Source organism: Rosa chinensis, chromosome 5, assembly GCF_002994745.2.
Source record: "Rosa chinensis cultivar Old Blush chromosome 5, RchiOBHm-V2, whole genome shotgun sequence".
Lineage (NCBI taxonomy): Eukaryota > Viridiplantae > Streptophyta > Magnoliopsida > Rosales > Rosaceae > Rosa > Rosa chinensis.
In genome coordinates this window covers 56,587,697-56,608,035 of record NC_037092.1, presented here as the reverse complement: position 1 = coordinate 56,608,035, position 20,339 = coordinate 56,587,697, and the positions used below count along the sequence as shown (strand labels likewise).

The 20,339-nt window shown below is 38.5% G+C and overlaps 1 protein-coding gene, 1 long non-coding RNA gene and 1 pseudogene across 3 annotated transcripts; 2 read left to right on the top strand and 1 right to left on the bottom strand.

Annotated features, from left to right (window-relative positions):
* The window catches only part of LOC112164497, an 87,509-nt pseudogene that overhangs the window by 11,708 nt on the left and 55,462 nt on the right, over positions 1-20,339 (top strand).
* LOC112164493 (phosphoenolpyruvate carboxykinase (ATP) 1) lies at positions 954-6,363 on the bottom strand. Of its 2 annotated transcripts, XM_024300709.2 has the most exons (13): positions 6,268-6,363; positions 5,726-6,012; positions 5,118-5,299; positions 4,796-4,949; positions 4,617-4,701; positions 3,804-3,904; positions 3,287-3,585; positions 2,970-3,143; positions 2,805-2,870; positions 1,948-2,126; positions 1,680-1,849; positions 1,406-1,574; positions 955-1,308 (listed from the first exon to the last, which is right to left on the bottom strand). In XM_024300709.2, the coding sequence occupies exons 2-13, from the start codon at positions 6,001-6,003 to the stop codon at positions 1,165-1,167; spliced, it is 2,001 nt and encodes a 666-aa protein (XP_024156477.1). In that variant the 5' UTR covers positions 6,004-6,012; positions 6,268-6,363; the 3' UTR covers positions 955-1,164. The 2 variants fall into 2 exon arrangements, with proteins under 2 accessions (XP_040363352.1, XP_024156477.1); XM_040507418.1 differs by having other exon boundaries at positions 954-1,308; positions 2,805-3,143.
* LOC121049608 lies at positions 11,468-13,158 on the top strand. Its single transcript, XR_005800869.1, has 3 exons — positions 11,468-11,818; positions 11,900-11,967; positions 12,885-13,158. It is a non-coding gene; the product is annotated as an uncharacterized LOC121049608 (long non-coding RNA).

The window sequence follows — 20,339 nt, the reverse complement described above, 5'->3', positions numbered from 1 at the left end:
TCGGACACCGACCTATTTTGGCTCCAGAAAGAGTTGCCAATGCGCCACTGCAAGTGATGAAGGACCTTTCTCGTGCTGTAGAGCCTGCTCATATAGCTTTGCACCACATTCATACCATAGCTCTGTTCATGATCTTGTTTCTCTGTTACTGCTTGCATCTCATCATGGACTTGAACAGAGGCAAATGACCAGCTGGGATCTTTGAAGTCATCTTATGTGTATTACACTGCCTGATGGTTGTAATTGTTAGTTTTCATGTCACGAGAGATATTGGGGAATGGTATACTTCACATCCAAAATGTTAAGGCTCGAGTTGCAATATATAGTCTCTTGAGAAATTTTGAACTTATTACTAATTGATTTTGGTTTGAATGTCCTAAAAGGACTATACACTTGCTGTTGCTCCCATCTAGTATAAACTGTTACTTGCGCCAGTAGGTTCAACATCAACAAGGGAAAAATAACCAGAGGAAATAGCAGTGTAGTAACAGAGCTTCAAGAATATGAAAGAAAGGGCTCAAAACATTAACTTCAATACTAAACAAAGAGTATGTGAGCGTATGCGTTAACAGTGAGAGTCACCTGTCTTTTGTTTGGCGGCTTGTGCCATTTAATTTTTTTGGTATGAGACAACATCTGATCTACGTGTCTTCTGGCCATAGATAAGTAATGAATTTATTTATTTTCTCAAAAAAAAATTAACTTCAGTACTACATGTAGTGACTGTGCTTTGCACAAGCCCCCTTATTAGTGCAAATTTGGTAATACTTTTAAGGTCTATTTTTTCTTTCTTTTTAATTTTCTCTCAGTTAAAAGCTCTGGAAGTTGGGTTTTGAAGTTTTCCAACTTTCAGACCAAAAAAAAAAAGAGTATTCCAACTTTTTCTGATGTGTTAACACAAAGTAGCAATTTGGACGAGGTCAAGAGATGAGACAGAAGGAACGATTTTTCTTTATTAGATAGTTGGAGCGACAAAGGATCATTTTGCTCATCTACTGAACAATTATAACACAACTGCTCCTATTTGAACAAAGGATCATTTCTACCAAAAGAAAAAAAAAATAGAATGACTACTCCTCAATCTTATCTTTAACCAAAAGAGAAAAGAATAAAATGACTACTCCTCAATCTTATTTTCTACTGCAACAACCACACACAACTTCACTAGAAATTCGGACCAGCAGCGAGAATTTCTTCAGTCAGCTTGTTGTCCTTGCCAATCTTGTAGTTTGTGAAAGTCTCAAAGTTGTTCTTAAATAGACCAGCCAACTTCAGGAGTGTTTCCTGGTATGCATTCTTGTCTGACCACTGCAATCCAAATTAAAATCGAAATGACATCAGAAATTTGGAACGACACGAAGCAGTATAATGGACAGAGAAAAGGTATAACCAGCAAGCTACTTACAGTGTTCACTGGATCCAGTATTTCTGAAGGCACTCCCTCAATCTCATTGGGGATCTCAAGTCCAAACACTTCAATCTTCTTGTAATTTGCATTCAAGAGGCTGCCAGAGTGTATGGCATCAATGATTTTCCGGGTGTAGGGTAGCTTAATGCGCTTTCCCGATCCATACCTGGAGGAGAAAACGATATGTGGGTCAGCTTTACTTTCACGAAGATATCAATTTTGTAATTGTTTATAATGATATAACTTTATGATGAGATTTGAATCTCCATACCTTCCGCCAGACCAGCCAGTGTTGACCAGCCATCCAGTTGCACCATGCTGCTGCATTTTCTGAGCAAGCATTGCTGCATACTTCGTTGGATGCAACATTATAAATGCAGCACCAAAGCAAGCCGAGAATGTTGCCTGTGGCTCCTTAATGCCCTCTTCTGTTCCAGCAACCTGAAAATAATTAATAATTGATTTAGTAAATGGGAGACAGTCACTTAAAATCCAATTACCACATAATTCACAAGCAAGATCGAAACAGTTGAATTTACCAGTGCAGTATAGCCACTGATGAAATGGTACATGGTCTGTGCCAGGTTTAACTTGCTCACAGGTGGGAGCACACCAAATGCATCACATGCCAAAAGTATCACATTCTTCGGATGAGGACCAACACACGGTATTTTTGCATTGGGAATGTACTCAATGGGGTAGGCTGCCCGAGTATTCTCTGCACCAAAAGAAACAGAACTCAGTAAATTCTAAATAATGCAATTCTATTCTGACCAATGTTTTGTCGAAATAGATTGCAACAATGGACAGGATTGAAATCTGCTGTCCCCAAAAACACTGTGCCAAACCTGTCCCCGTGCATTCATTGGTCCACAAAGAATAAAATATGGAACAAAAGATTAAGAAAATATTTTCTTAATCTTTGTAGACCAATGAATGCATGGGGACAGGTTTGGCATAGGGTATTGGAACAGCAGATTTCATCCCACAATGGACCAAATTTTAGACGCAGTTCAGCTTAAAGAATTGAGCACTCTGTCAATTTGATTGATTACGTCACACATTAGCACACACAGATTATTGTTAAGCAGATGAGTGAATTGTTAATCAATAAAATGGTTATTAAATAGAACCGTGACCCAGTGACTTAGTAGAACTAAGTACGGAAGTCAGATAAGCTGTACCCTGTCATGCTCAAGCAACTCTCATTTAAATAAATGATCTACTAAGTCAACTCTCATTTAAATAAATGATCTTATAAACAACTAGATAATTCAAAGTCAGAAGTTCCCCAGCATGACTAGGTCAATACTCATCTTTCACAACATTTATAAGATCAAAATCTGGTTATTCAAACACAAAGGACTAATTCTTAGATGAATAAACAATTGATAACCTGTAACAGATTTGTCAGAATAATCCACTTCTCGAGTATGCTCATCAAACACAACATTTTCCAACACTGCCAACAAGGATAAAAAAAACATGGTGAGATCACTCGAAGTCGCAAGACCAAACAAAGTACAATTGTACATATATAAGAGTTGGAATGACATATTACCAGCACCAAACTTGATGGCATTCCAGATGTCAGGCTCTTTCTCCCTCGAGAGATCAATACACTTGGCATAGCAACCCCCTTCGATATTTGATACACCATTCTCAGTCCAACAGTGCTCATCATCTCCAATTAGGTATCTATTGTGATCAGTAGACAGAGTTGTCTTCCCAGTACCTAATTAAAAAGAAAAAAGAACTTATTAGAAAGAATTGAACTCATCTTCTTCTGTCACAAACATCTAAAAGATGTCAAGGATGGCAAGAGATCGAGAGTAAGAGGGCACATATCGTTCAGTAGCTGCTGGAGCCAAAGTATACCTGACAATCCAAAGAACAGTGCAACATCTCCATCTTTCCCCATATTGCAGCCAGAATGTAGGGATAGGATTTGTCGCTTAGGCATGAGATAATGCATGAGACTGAAAAGACCTTTCTTCATTTCCCCGGCATACATGGTGCCGAGGATGACCATTTCCCTCCTACCAAGATTAAGATCTATGCTAGTGGAGGATGTCATGTAGTGGGTGTAACGATTACACGGGAACTGACCAGCATTGTAAATAGTGAAGTCCGGAGTACCAAAATTCTCCAGCTCTTCAGGACTGGGTCGGATACACCTGTCACCAACACAGTTATCGAATGTACACTAAGCTAATACACACATGCACCTTACCTATTTTTTCCTGGACTGGACTATTTAGGGACGATAATACTCAACAAAAAATCACGTCAACGTTAAGAGGACTTATCTGGCCGGCTTATACCTCAATGAAGGTACATAGAAACATATACTACTGACAAATCAGAGTGTTAATAAGTCTCATATTTTACTTACATGTTGTGCATGAACAAAGAATGATAAGCCCTGGCAGAGACAATACGCACTTTGATTCTGTTTTCTGGATCCCAGTTCAAGTATTGGTCATTTACAAAGACCTGTAAATGAAGATTCAAAACCATTATCATCTGCCACAAAATTGGTGATCTATATCTACATATGGATCATAATTGCATATCTTAATCAAAATCATCCATGTCAATATAGCAGTATATCTGGTTATACCATCTAGTTAGCAAGAAACAAACTCTTGTACCTTGTGCTCTATTAAGCTACTCTATTTGAAACTTAATAAGCTTCATTTTTTCACAGCAAAGGGGCCTAACCAGTTGTTAGCTTGTAAATCGATTATTACCAAATGAAATCAAATTCTGAAGCCATCCTAGTGGACCAATTAATTGTGCTCATGTCAGCTTGACTAGTATTGATCACAGTCTTGTATATATCCTTTCTAGACTTGTAGGCTGTGCCCGACTTGGCTGCTGAAAATGGTGGAGTTGAATAGAACAGAAGCATAATAAATTCAGAGCACCGCTAAAACGTGTGTAAGTAAATTATGCAGATAACATTCATCTCAGAAAAAAACAATTTGCACTTTGCAGAAGAAAACAAAATTGCTCCTCCCAAATCCCAATGGATGTCAAAGCCAAGTTGGATAAAAAGACAAGTACGATACCATCACTCACAACACTATCTCCTAAAAGTAATAGATTCCAAGATAAGCCTGCTTAGATTTTCAGCACCAGATTTTTAGAGACGTGGTAAAAAGCAAGTACATGTTCATATACGGCATGAAATAAAAATTAAGACCTTGTCCAAAGAATTCAGGTAATCCACAGCTCTTTCCCTGTTGACCATGAAAGTGTGCTCGTCCATTTCAATGTTTGGTGAACCCCTACAAATCAAAACACCAATTTTTAATCAGATTCTGTGATCATTATTTACGTAATAGTCAAAAACTGAAACTGGGTTGTACGTGAGTGATTTACCTTCCCCACCAAAGCTCCTCCTCTGTGGTCTCATCCTTGACGACGCGTTTATCCCTTGGAGACCGACCCGTCTTGGCTCCAGAAAGTGTTGCTAATGCGCCTGTTGACGTAACGAACGACCCCTTTTCATTATTTATCGCCTGCTCATATAGCTCTGCACCAGGTACAACCCACCATAGCCATGACATCAATACACAACAAAATCACTAAAAACCCTTTCGATTACAAAATCATTTCAATACACATTATCAGTATCCAAAATCGGTTTCTTTACTCGAAAACAAAGAACACAGAAACAGAGGAATTGATGGATGTGTGTTACCAGCAGGAGAGAGGTTGTACAGGACATGGGTGAACTTGAGGGCACTGTCACTGACGCTGATGGTGGGAGTGAAATGATGGTGGTGCGATGACACCTTTGGGGTATGATGAGGAGACTGCTGAGCAGGGTCTCCTCTCACAACCTTTGGTCCAGTCCCTCTCGTCAGCGACGCCAGAGAGTTACTGCCACAATAAAACAAAACCAACCCACCAAGTCAGAAACCCATATACAGAGGTCTTCTTTCTGCCGGAAAATATATTTCCGGGATATTTGCCGGACTTTGAATTGTGTAGTAAAATAAAAAATGAATATATTAAGATTCCTGGGAATCAGGACCACGCTAGGTCCCAAGGCTCACACATACGGAATCCCGCATCGTCCGACGTGTCACTTAACTAGTGGCTACTCATTTATTGTCTTTTTTTTTTCGTTTATCAAATAAACAACTCACATACAACAATTAATTTATTATGAGTCAAATTTTCTTTTTCTTTTTTTAAGTTACGTCAAAAATTTAAAAAGCAAATAAAATAGTGCACTTTCAATTTTATATTATAAAATGTCCAAAATGGTGGGTGCACAAGTCACGGTTTGACATGTGGAAATACCTGATGGACTGGAGCTGCTGCATCTGGCGTTCCTCCTCGGAGAGAGCGACAGCAAAGTCTCCCTGAGTGCCCTTGATGGGTGTCGTTGGTGCCGACTTCTTCTTCTGCAGCGAATGAAGCTGCTCGATGGTCTGAGCCTTCACAGTCGTCGAGCTATCATTGTGGCACACCCCATTCCCGTTCTGTGGTGTCGTATGGATCTTCGCCAGCCCATTCCTGGCCACTCCGTTGCCGTTCCCAGTCGCAAAGCTGAAATCTCCGTCACCGTTAAACTCCATCTCAATCCACTACAACAACAACAACAAAAAGGATTAATTAACATCATTTATGTATTTCAAAAGTTCAAAACATCACCATGAGTATGTAAGACGACACAGATATATCGGTGTATCGGCAGATATTTTCCGCTTTTGTATACATTTTTTGTCCAAATTTTAGTGGTGCATGAAAAATATAGGGGCTATATTTCAAATTTCTTGATGATAATGGTGGAGCAAAAGAGCCAGAGAAAAATTTAGGGATATGATAGAGAGAGCGCGAACCAGAATCTGAGACGAAAATGAGTATCAAAGAGCTAATGGGAAATGGAAATTAGAGAGTGACCGATCACGCAAATGAGAGTGAGATTTTGCTGAAACGCAAATGAGAAGGTGATGAGGGAAAAGAGCACGAAGTGGAGTTGTTTATAAAGGGCTCAAGTTAACCTGAGGTTAAGCTAATGCTGGTCAAAGTTAACCGTGGTTGGGTTAGATCCTATCCCTCATGATCAAGGGTCAAGTTCTTCTCCCCGGAAAGCGAAAAATTCCAAATCCCATTAAACGAGGGAGGATAAAGACTAGGAATCCAGTGATCTGAAGACCATCCTAAGCTGTCTACACCTGGGCAAAAGTTGTTAGATTTAGTTTCCTTATTTTTCGAATAATTGGTCTTTATCTTATCTTTATCAAGCTCTGTTTATTCATTTGTTATGACTAAATTTTTTACTACATTTACTCGAATTTTAACATCGTGTCTGTTAGACACATTTTTTCGGAATTTGTTACGTTGAAAGTTTTGAAATTGAATACAATGAAGATGTCTTTATTAAATCATACAGTTTCAAGTAACCTAAAAAAAGGACCGTCAGAGGATAAAAAACTGAGAATACATTAATAAATCTTATCTTATACCCAACCACGTCATGCTTAAATCATTTTTACCTTTTGTGTGAATTATTAATACTTTATTTTGATTAGCTATGCTTTTATTGGCTAATATATTCAAATGGGTTATTCTATTCAGACCTCCTAATTTGCTATTTAGACCTCCTTCATTTTTTGCACAATTTTAAAACCAATTTTACCCCTCTACAAATAAAAAAAAAAACCTGCATCTACATCGTGGGAGCTGCAGCTCATCGCTTACATCTTGCAGTTCTCTCTCCAATTCTATCCCTATCCACAAAATTTAGAAAGTTAAAATTCAAACTTTGAAATAACTGCTCCATCTTATTTATTTGAAATCACCATCTAATCAAAGATTAAGAAGAGGAAGAAATACGTTTTGATCAAAATTGGAAAATAAAAAAAGAAAAACATATATCATATGATCTAAGCAGTAGACATCTCTCTTTCTCTCCAACTCTCTATTGTAATCCTCTCTTTATTCTCCTTTCCCTCTCTCTCTTCTTGTACCCATCTCCTAATTGGTTGTCACTAGCTCCAAGAGCTTGAGACGTCTTCATTGTTTCATCTCAAGTTTATTATTAGATTCTATAAATTATAGATTAGATAATATTTGAAATCTTTGAATTTAAATTTATGCAATTTCAACGTCAATATATCTTTGAAATCAGAAAACAAAAATAGGGTCAAGACTTATTTTCACTGACTTTTCTTTCAACCTAAATAGGATTGACAAAGATTCATCAAACCTGGCTGGGCAATCAAGAATTATAAGGTTCTTTAAATTGCTCCAATGGAAATCCAACTTCAACTGCATCAAGTAATGCCAAATTGTTTGAAGAAGAACACAAAATGGGGTTTGAAATTAAGAGTTCAAATTAGTCGATCGTAATTACCAAAAACAGAGAAATCGTTAATCTTAAAAGAATTTTTTTTGTTTTTTTTTTGGTGTGCTCTCAGTTGATCATGAAAGCTAAGTGGAGTTTGCAAGTGCAAATTTTTTTTTTCTTTTATTATTGGAACATCGCATATAGAACAGAGATGTAAATAGATAAAAATAGGAGTAAATCAGGAAGTTCAGTGGCAAAAAAATGAAGAGATGTCCAAATAGTAAATTGGGAGGTCTGAATAGACTCACCCTATCCAAATACATAGAAACAAATTGCATGACATAGGCTACATAAATGTAGAATTGTAGAATTCAAATTACACCTTGTCCAAAAAAAGAATTCATATTACATTTAAAAATGGTAATTTACATTAATTATTCAATCTCTGTATTTTTTCTGTATACATGCTATTGTATAGAATCATAAATTTATTGTTAAAACTTCTCATATTGATCCAACTAACTAATGTAAACCTAAAGTAATAGTGTCATATACTAATGCAAAGTTCAGCAAACCCTAGCCCTAGGGTTTCAAGTAGACGGCAAGCGAGGTGTTCTGTGTGTTGTTCTTAGGCGTGAAGGCAAGCGAGGTTCTCGATTCGACTTATCAAATTTTTGATCTCAGATTGCAATTTTTGATATCGGTAGGATTCTAGCAAATCTAAGGCCGGGTTTTGATCTGAAGCAGCAGCATTCTGGATAGCTTGGAGGTAGGTCAGCATGTTTTTTGGTGCTCGAAGAGGTTGATTGACCAGGCTAGGAGGGGAGTTGTAGACGTCATTTTTCTAATTAGAATGACTGATTGGTGTTGGCTACAAAAGAACAAAGTGGGCCGGGTTTTGATCTTGTCGGTGCCGATGATGATGGGCTGGACGGGCCAACCGCTGACAGGATGGCAAATGATGCAATTTCACCCTACTACTAACCTTGCTTAGGCTTGGGCTTGAACGAGTTGGGCTTGCTTTTAAGGCTCACAAGGAGGGTGCATTGACACTCTCATCCATTACTTAATGTTTTGAATTGGCCTGGCCTGAGAGTTTGACCTACTTAGGCCGTGTTGGGCTTTGTATGGTCTCTAAAGCGTCAGTTTAATTCAGATCATGATTTCTATAGAATCAGTAATTATCTCGAGTTAGATTGGAGATCGCAAGTTTAGTGTGCGCAAAGATAGTTTCTAGGAGCTTTCTGAGATGTTTTTATTTTTCATTTATACCACAATTGAGCGTAGGCGTGTGATGTGTAGATGATCAATTTTTTTCTTAGGAAGCGAGGCTATTTTTTAGTTGTACTAGGCTTGCATTCATGCAAGCATCCCTGGTTTGTAATGAGTTCCAATGCTTGACAAGAGAGATGGTTGCTTTCCCGCCAATTGCTTTATTCAAGTTTTGTTAGTCTCTAACCGATTTAACTGTTGATCTAATGTTATCAACTTTTATTTCAAAACAAAAGTATTGATCTAACTAATCAGAAGGGATAAGACCAAAGTACAGTGTATGACATATTATTTGGTATAATTCATATTACAAATTTTAAGTGGTAACTTTCCCATAGGCCAAGAACGGGGTCGAACTGTCATTCCAGGATTGGCAATTTGAATGTCCAATATATTTTTATTACGTTACCTAGCTAAACCCATCACCTCATGAGCCAAAGTATTGTCTCCATGAACTTTCCCAAATGGTGTTAAAAGATGTGTATACATGAGATTCCAAAACCACAAGCCCCATTGGTATTCTTTTTCGCAAACAATTTAAAAGAAAAATGTTAATGTATTGTCAAAATTAACTACTCATATTGATCCAACTAATCATAAGGGATAAAGACCAAATTATAATAAAAACCTCCCATTAATAATTAGAATTTAGAATGATGTTCCTCATAGAGTCATCAGTCATAGTTACTTCCAAATATAGTTGATCTAATTTCTTTTTCTTTTGGTCAATGAAAATATTTTTCAATTTCACAGACCTTTATCTCTTTTAGTACTGTCTCCCGGATACTTGAGTTTGGAAGCCGCGACGGAGCAGAACATTCTTCATTATGCAAATTCCAAAACACGCAAACGGGTATGTAGCACCTAGCCCCCACGCGTATGAGAAAGTTAATCCCAACCGTCCATGACAATTGCCTATTTAATAAATTGAATTTAATTTGGAGTTTAGTTCCGGTAGATTTTACCGCCAAATTCTCGTGAAATTACGAGATGAGTTTTACTTTTACCTCGTCCTCGATAAGTGTGCATAGGAAATCGAGAATGCGTTTTGCTTCGCTACAGTTTTTAGAGAATAATTCCCTACAACTTGACTCGTCCATTGCTTTACCCAAAGCTGGAATCACTGGAATACGATATTCACTCGGTGCGTTAATTAATCGAATTTATTAGCGTAGATTAGACTAAATTTATGTAGTGATAACTGATAAACTAGTATTATTATTTAAAAAAAAAAAAAAAAACTAGTATTATACAAATTTTATGAATATGATGTACTAGTAATTTTCAAGACGTCTGTAGTATTTATCTCCAAACTAACATTTTGTTATAACTAATTTGACTAGATATAAAAGGATTAAAAGTAAAGATAGATTCGAGTTCAATTGATACGTGTATATAGACCAGTTTGTTTGTCCCATTAGTCAGTGGCAGAACCAGCCACCGGCTTGGGTGGACTTAAGCCCAGGCAAAAGAGATAAAGGTGCAAAGACTTTTTGTTATTCATATTTTGTTCCGTAGAGTTTGTCACAGATACTTCAGTTGTTTCATTGTCACTTCTTTAATGTTTCGTCTTTTCCTACATTACTTTCTATTAAAACTCTCACCATTTCTTTTTCTTTCTTATGAAAATGCTTCTTATATTTTAATCAATATATATATATATATATATATATATATCAAACCAGTCTAAAATCTAATTCCGCCATTGCTACTAATTTTAAAATACAAAAATTTCGTAAGCATAACTTTTCAACCATCACATTCGGTAAAAACACAGATCTAACAGTTTAAAAAAAAAAAAATTCTAGAAGGCATAAGAGTCTTGAGAGAGGTTTTCTAAATAAAGTTTAAGTATATTGATATATAATTTGAACCAATGAAGATGAAGATGTGGCCGGTAAGAATATTTGATTTCTTTAGGAAACAAACAAAAGCAATGGCACGGACTGTGTGCGGGTAAGATCGATGGGACTTGGTCTTTGGTAAGAATCAATTCGATTTTATGGACTTGTAACTGGTTGCTTAGGGCTGGGCGTTTAAACCCGAAAACCCGTAAATCCGGACCGGCCCGTGAAAGCCCGACCCGTTCGGGCCGGGCCCTATTTTTTTTTTCACCAAAACGGTTCGGGCCGAGCCTTCACTTTCAAAGTGACGGTTCGGGTCGGGCCCTGACATTCAAATTTGAAAAAGCCCGTCAGGCCCGTATTGGGTAAAAAAGAGACACATGTCATTGTTTTATTGGTCAATATAAGGCCACAAAATATTGTCATAGGATCAGGTATACTGAATTATATTCCCCACTGACCTAAAGTCCTAAACCTAAAGTGAAGTAGTGAACATTTAGTCTCGCACTCTTCGCGGCCTCGCCTCATTCTTCCCCCAAAGTCCCAAACGGCCAAACGCCCAAACCCGATCTGACTATCTGAGAGACTGAGAGAGAGGCCGCCATATCTAAATCGATCTGAACAGAACCCAGCCGCTTCCGCCATGTCCGCCAACACCAAGCCCTCTCTCTCTCTCTTCAATTCATCGATTTAACCCAAACTCGATCTGAGAGAGGCCTTCTCCTTCACAAAGCCGATCTACCCAGGCGCTTCTCCTCCGGCCGCTTCCGCCATCTCCAAGACCTCTCTCTCTCTCTTCAATTCATCGATTTAACCCAAACTCGATCTGAGAGAGGCCTTCTCCTTCACAAAGCCGATCTGCCCAGGCGCTTCTCCTCCAGCCGCTTCCGCCATCTCCAAGACCTCTCTCTCTCTGTCTCTTCACTTCAGTCTCAGCCTAATTCATCGATCTGAACCTTCAACTAGCTTACTCGATCTGGGCAGGTTAGTTTCTCTTTGCTCAGTTTCTCTTAGTTTCTCTTTGCATTCCAAGATTAAGTATTTTGACACAATCATTTCTTGCAGGACTGGAGTCTCACCGATTCTCACCGATCCGCCGCTTCTGAGCTCTTCACCCAGGGATCCTTCGACAGGTGAATTTAAGCCCTAATTGAACCCTGAAATTGATTTCCTGTTGGTTTCTGCGATAAATGAGAAGATATGAATATTCTCAATTTCTCATTCATGTAATAGTATGTGGAGCTTAATGTCAACAGGAAACTCACCAGTTTTCATTAGCATTACTTTCTTTTCAATGAGATTGGGAAGCAGGAGTACAATGTGATTGTCATTGTATGGAACAGTGTGATTGTTCAATATTATTTCATGAACAGAGCAGATTGCTAATCTCTAGTGCGATAATGCTTAGGTGTGCAAAAGTGTGATTGTTTAGTTTAGTTTTATGGAGAGATCAGATTGCTATAGTCTAGTGCAGATAGTGCATGGGTGTGCCATAGAGTGATGGCTTCACCTGTGCATGCTGCAAATGCAACTAATGCCTGGGTCTATTATAAAGATCAAAATCAAGTATGAATTACTTGTACATAAGGTGATTTTCCTATCTAGTTATATCTCCTATCAATAAATACTTACTTTTCCATGACTAGTATTATTATTAGACAATGGTAGATGCTGATTTCCTGATCAAACATATAATCTCCATTGCAGCTATATAGGTTCCTTTTATATATATATATATATTTTTTAAGTGTGCATTTGCCTCCATTTTCATGTACCAAATGGGATTAGGAGTGTTAGCTTGTTGTATTTTATTCGTCTACTCCTTAATGAATTAAGCTTTTGGAGTCTAGTTGCTGTTTATTAGTAGCATCATCTTTTGCGATGTTTCAATCAAAGTAATTACTTTTTATTGTATTGACGATGGTCCCAACTCCCTGTTTTGGTTGTAGAATGGCCACCGATGGGAATGCTGTTGTACCATCACCGAAAGCTCCAGCTGAACCAAACCCGGGAGCTCCTGAGGCTCCGCCTACGGCTCCAACATCTGTAGGGATAAGTGTGGAAGCCAATTAATGGATGACTACATTGTTGGGGAACTGCTAGATGCCTGGATTGAAGACTGGAAGAATGGCTACTAAGTTGCTGTATTTGAATTAGGACTTTCTAATTTCTATTTCATTGCATATTTGTACTTGAATTTGGACTTCATATTTAAATTTGGACACTTTGTATTTCAATTGTAGCTTTAATTGTTCTTGAAGAGTACTTGAATTTGGATATTATGTATTCTGGATATTCGAATTTGCAGCTTGAACTTTGGATTTTGATAGTGTTTTAATTCAAATTTTCACCAGGTTGATTTGAATGATATATAGCAAAGTAGATAACTAGATATAGAAATGGTAAAATACAGGTTTTTGGGCCCGAAAGCCCGCAAGCCTGGCCCGAACTCAAACGTGCCGGGCCCGGGCCGGTCCCTGTTTGTGTCAATGCGGGCCGGGTCCGGGCTCAATGAAAAACGGGCCGGTCCCGGGCCTAGTGAAATTATTGTTGGACCCGGCCCGTGCCCAGCCCTATGGTTGCTGCCGTTTACGACGTCCTTGTCAGGCGCTTATCGTTCGATCAGTTTTGTCGCGCCAAAGTGCCAAACAAACAACCACGTCGAGTCCTCGCATCTCCTCCCTTGAGAAATAGGGTCCCACCCAAGGATGTAATCGACACCAATATCCCTTTAAATATTTTTATTTATTACCTGATAAAATTTAGATAGAAATATTACTTTGGACACCGAACTATCGAAAATTCTTCTACCCACCTCGGTGGGTGGTCACCCAATGTGTTGTCAAGCGATCTAGCTTCATGAGGCGACTACGCGATCTGAGCCATCAGATCAGTCGTTTGTTAACAAAGCAGCTCACTGTTAGTGTCGTTAACTCTGTTTGAAAAAAAATCTCTACAGTCAAAATAGGTAAAAATCCGTGGAACGGGTAAATGAAACAAAATAATTAATCTATCTATGGTGAAACAAAAATGAAATTGAAAGCTAATAGAAGTTATGAAGGAACAAAGACACAGAGGTCCTGTAGTCCAATTTTTCATCTTCATTTTCTTTCATCTTCTACGCCATTGCTCGTTGAAGTTTGAAGTGTGAGAAAGTGGTTACGAAAGATTAAAAACCCATAAGGAACACCAACTCTCCAGACCCAGCAGAGCAAAACCCATCGGCCCCAACCTAGAATCAGGACAGGAATGTCGAATTTTATGGGTGAATAGATGGATAATTGTAGTCAGAAGAATGATTTTGAAATCGCAGGTGAGTCTGGAGAAGGAAGAAGAAGAATCAGCCCTCATAACTAATTAAAGTTGGTGAACCAAAGACAAATAGCATTAGTCTTGGTGTTGGTGCGGTTGGTAATGAATGATGTGTTGGGGTGGCAGCTCAGGTTCAAGCCATCTCAATCCTTTTTGCTTTTTTTTTTTTTGGGCCTAACAGATCCTAACAGCGAGTGTATTGCACGCACTATTGAAGACCCCAAGTGAGCACCCACCTAGGTGGGTGGAAGAAGCTCTGTCGAACTATGGCTCACTCGACACTTTGGTCATCCAACTTTTAAAAACTTCATTTTGGTCATCGAACTATATCATCTCATATCACTTCGGTCATTCCATCTGTTTTCTCTGTTAACTTCAAGGGTATTTTGGAGATTTAAAGGTTTACTCGCCATTTTTATAACTTAATCTAACTTTTCCCGCCTAAACATAAAACTTCATCCAATTTTGCCAACTTTTCCCTCCTTTTATAATTCCTTGATTTATTAAATCAATATTTTTCTTCCTCTTATATTCCCTCACTTTGAATCATTCTCTGACTCGATTATTTTTCTCTAATGTATGCTTTGATTACTGATGATGAATGCATGAATAAAAGGAGGGAAAAATTGGCAAAATTGGATGAAATTTTATGTTTAGGTGGGGAAAATTGGATTAAGTTATAAAAATGGCGGGTAAAACATTTCATCTCCAAAATACCCCTGGAGTTAACAGAGAAAACTGACAGAATGACCAAAGTGATATAATTCGATAACCAAAATAAAGTTTTTAAAAGTTAGATGACCAAAGTGTCGAGCGACCCATAGTTCGATGACTAAAGTGATATTTCTCCTTAAAATTTATATTTCAAACAACCACATAAACACAATTTTAGTTAATATTATTGGTCTACATGACAAATACTTGTTGTAGATTGGTCTTGTATTAACTTTTGTCAAAATACCGCGATTTCATTGGTTCAAATCACTACTTTGCATTGCCATTTGATATTTTAGGGTAGTTCGATCACTTGCCCGCTAAACCGCAAACTAATTGCTCACATAGAGAAATTGTTTTCTTTATCATATTATCAAATAAAAATAGGTTTGACATAATAAAAAGGATTAACGTGGTAGCGATAAAATTTTATTCTAGAATAATATAAAATTTTTTGTGACTTTTCCTAGAAACACACATGGTTTTGAGTGTTTTGATCAATTGCCAAATGATTTTAAGTTTTTTTTTTTAATTTTTAAATTTTATTATTTTTATTTTATTTTATGAATGATTTTAAGTTTAATGCTTACATTTATTTTGATATTAAAACTTACAGATGAACAATGGTACCTAATACATGTTATACATCAATTTATATCAATTTACATCTACACCTACTATCCTTTGTACTATCAATTATATATTGCGGGATTAAACTTTGGTTTGATAGGAGATGTAAAATCAATCTGGCTCGTGCCTCGTGGTCCATAAATCACCCTCACAATAACGATAGTAATCCATGCACATCATCGTTCCATGTACGAGCTGCCTAGTGTATTATGTAGTGTGTATAGCAAGTAATAAGTGCCTGTCGGCTATATCTATATATAGCTGGCTAGGAAATGGAATGGACCATTCGAAGAGGGAATCAGAAAAAACCAGCAGCTGAAATTTCTTGGGTTTTGGCAGTGGTTTAGTTCACCACCAACAACTTGCTTAATTGGTGTGGTTGGATGTGAGTCTAGCACTTCCCTATGGATAAATAGTGTTCATCTGTTCTCATTCTTCTTCATTTTTTTTTTTTTAAAAAGAGGGGAAATTGGTTACTACTTTTGGGAGCACGTCCCGTGGCTCACTGGCTTGTAACAGAGCCTTTGATTATTCTGGATTTGGTTTATGATGAAATATCTTTCGTGAATCACGATGATGAAATATTATTCGGAATTGGATCCTCATGATCAAAAACAATGGCGTCTGATATTCGACTGATCTGCATGCACTTTTACTATTTAGGACTTTTAGGCTTTGGTTGTTGAAAATATATCTAAATAGAGTTAGGGTTTTTTATTTAAACAGTGTCTAAACTTTTCGAGGACTTTTGAAATGAGGAACTTTCAAAGTTATCAATGTGATACCTGGACTCATTTTTTTTGTATCAAAGTAGTACTTGAGGTCGATTTCCGTCACAGAACCGTCAACTATGACCACGTGTCCAGCACGTGAGGCAGTTAATGAGGTTAAAAGACTAATTTACCCTAAAAAATATATACTTCAACAGTGTCTGAACTCTTCGAGGACTTTTGAAATGATACCCGAACTTTCAGAGTTATCAATGTGATACCTGAACTCATTTTTTCGTATCAACGTCGTACCTGCGGTCTATTTCCGTCATAGAACTGTTAACTATGACCACGTGAGGCACAAAATAAGGGTAAAAATGACATTTCCCACTTCCTTTAGTTCTTCACGTGTCCCGTCGTACCTTCAGTTCTTGTTCTCCATTTCTATTTCCTTTTTCATCTGCAAAATGCAATCAGATGGGATGATGACATTTCCTAGCAAAATGCAAAACCCAAAGCAAAACTTGAATCCAATTCTCTGATGGATGGACACCGCCGGGGACTCCATCTCGTCGGAGTTCTCCAAGCACAACTTGCTCGACGGCTTTGCTTCTCTGAATTTATTACTGGTCAGAGCGGTGTAGACGGTTTCACGACTCTTGGCCTCTAGCTCTGAGACTTGAAATTTATCTGAGATTTCAGACAGAGGGATCAGAGAGAGAGAGAATATGGTCGGCGGCAATCCAGACCTTCTTGTATAGCTTGCCAGAGATATGACGGAGGCGGGCCACGCCGTCGTGGCACTCGGCTTCCTCACCACAACTAACATCACAACATAAGTTCATCAATTTCAAAAATAGTCTGTGTCTTTGTAATTGAATCAAAATATGCAAAATTGAAGGAGACTAAGAGTCTCTCTCTTTCTCTCTCTCAATAGCGGTGAAAAGGCGAAGGATGGTGATGATGGGAGAAAACCCAAAACTGATTTTTCCGCGATTGCATGTCTGTGTATAACTATATCTATCTGTATATGATTTATCAAACAATGGGGCAATGATCATTTCACTGATTCCAGCTTCTAATCAATTTGTCCAAAAAACGAATTGGCCTTTAGTTATTTGCGGCTGTAATATCAGTACTTAGTGGGAGCATCGGATGAGGTACTCTGGCGAGGCAATCGGCGGCGGTAGGTGCTGGTGAGGAACAATCTGAGGGTTTTACGGTGGTGGAGGTGGAGGTGGATGACAGGGCTAGCAGATGGGTTGCACGTGGGGCTTCAGGCGACGACGGGGCATTGAGTGGCGAGGAGCTTGAATTTTTGCAAGGTTGCCATATCGATCTAGCTGAGTTCAATGTGGTTGTAGTCAAGTAGTGCTTGGAAAGGGTTGGGTGGTTGAGAGAGAAGATGAGATCTGATTTGTGGCCATGGCTTCCAATCAGAGGGAAGAAGACGTCGAAAAAGAAAAACAAGAAAGAAAAAAAGAAAGAAAGAAAGAAAGAAAATAAATAAAAAACAATACTTTTGAGGGTAAATTAGCCTTTTAACCTCATTAAGTGTCTCACGTGCTGGGCACGTGGTCATAGTTAACGGTTCTGGGACGGAAATCGACCGCAGGTACGACGTTGATACAAAAAAATGAGTCCAGGTATCACATTGATAACTTTGAAAGTTCAGGTATCATTTCAAAAGTCCTCGAAGAGTTCAGACACTGTTGAAGTAAAAAACCCCGTGAAGAACTAATGGAAGTGGGAAATGTCATTTTTACCCTTATTTTATGCCTCATGTGCTGGGCACGTGGTCATAGTTAACGGTTCTGTGACGGAAATCGACAGCAGGTATGACGTTGATATGAAAAAATGAGTTCAGGTATCACATTGATAACTTTGAAAGTTCAGGTATCATTTCAAAAGTTCTCGAAGAGTTCAGACACTGTTGAAGTAAACCCATAGAGTTATGAAGAAAATTATACAGTCTTGTGACTCCTTGTCTTTGTTATAATTTTGGGTTAAATTATAATATTTTGGAACATTACGGTCATGTTCATTTGGGAGAAGTTATATGATACATACCAAGTAGACTTAGAGCAAGTCTACTGGTGCCCTCTTGACCAGTCTCCAGTTGGGCAAGGTGAGGTGGTGACTGACATGGAGGAAAAAAATGGCCTCCACCGGTGGAGAAGTGACCGACCAAGCTTTGAACTTTGGTAACCGGCCAAGGAAAAGGCCAAGCCCCTGACCAATTTCTTGACCGAAGCTCGCCGGTTGCCAACTCGGTAACAGCTCTAGATCGTGGCTGACGTTAGCAACTAGGCCGAGAGACCTCTGCGGGAAGATGCCAGTCTTCTGTTGCGTAGCGGAGAAGATGCCAGACCGCCAAGCTGATGCCACTCAAAACATCAATTCCATCAAAACTCGACTATAATCGAAACCAAGTATATAAACGTGTAGAGCGTGAAGAGAAGATTAGTGTCTATACCTCATGCATCAACAATGGTGATCGGAGTAGCCGGAAAAAGCATAAACCCAACTGCAGTGTCTATACCTTATGTGCTCGATTCTACCCCCTTGCTCCATTTATGGCTGAGTCGTGATTGAGAAGAAGTCGGTGATGACTAGTCGAACTCAACTGCAGTGGTCCGCAGTCTTTTTGTTGCTTGAAAAGGAATTTCCGATCGGGTCTTCTTTTGGGTAGCAAGGTCATCGCACGGGTCGAGGGTTCTAGCGGGTTTGACCTGATCTGACCCCCATTTATAGCCTTCCCCAATTAATTTTGGGTAGCACAGATGAATCATTGGAAGATTCGACAGTCCTAATCGCACCACACCTATTTTCTTTTTCATTTACATGTTTTCCAAAATTTCAAAACTTCCGAAATGCATAGAAATTAGTTTGAGTATCCAAAATATTCCCCAATAATTCTTACAGACTCGTCGCATCGCATACTTTATTATCGAGTCAAAAAAGTACCGATTTCACCATGTGAAAAATTCATATAAACATTCCTAAGTATTCAATTAATAAATATGTGTATATATAAAGGTAATAAAAAAAGGGTAACCAAAAAAATTGTAAGAGATTCTAAAAATAAAATAAATTCGATGTCTTATTTTATTCACTTAAAATAATTAATAATTTTGTTGGTGTTTTAGGGAATCAGAGATTGAGAGATAATCGCTGTGTATTCTCATTGATAATAGGGGCCTCTTTATATAGAAGATTACAATGCATAGAGATAGAATCATACAAGGAAAGAGAATCTCTAGATTATTCTAATTGAACCCTATTAACACTAGGTCAAGTAACCTAGAGTTTGGATTAAACACAAATAGAGATATCCTTAAACACTCCCCATTGTGTTGTCCAAACGTGGTGCTTCTCTCGTTGCCTCGTTAAAAACCTTGCCGAGTAACAAAAAACCCAGTGGGACAAAAATAACCTCGGTCGAAGGGGAAAAAGAGCACAACACACCCTTCACGTTTCGAGGTGAACATGTAGACATCTCCCCCTGATGTCTGCGCCTCCCCCTGATGACCACGATCATGGGAGTTCAAATAATTTCCGCAAGTCAATTCTTGCCACATGTTTCTCGAACGTGGATTTGGGCAATGACTTAATAAACAAGTCTGTCTCACTGTCCTTAGATTGAACCTAGTTCACTTTGATCTCGAGGAGAGTCTGTTGTTGCTGATTATGCTTGGTGTTATCGCTTTTGATGTAGCCTTACCTCATTTGTTCAAAACAAGTCGCATTATCCTAAATGCTCGTAGGCTCATCTGTGGTAGACTTCAAACCACAATTGTTCGAACATGCGTAATTATGGATCCAATCCATATACATTCACGAACCACTTCGTGAAGAGCAATGATCTCTGCATTGTTCGAAGATATAGCGACTAGGGTCTATTCTGTAGACCTCTAAGATGTCACGGTCTTTTTCCATGGTGAACACTTGACCGGATTGGGAATGACCTTTGTGTGGGTCAGAGAGATACCCAATATCAGCAAAACCTTCCAAAACACATGTAGTTTAGGGATGGGGGTAGTGGACGCAGGCCAGTGTTGGCGGCGTACCTGGTGTGTGATGGGTCCGAATCCATCATCTCTTTGTAGGGATAGAGCAAGCCCATATCAATCATACAT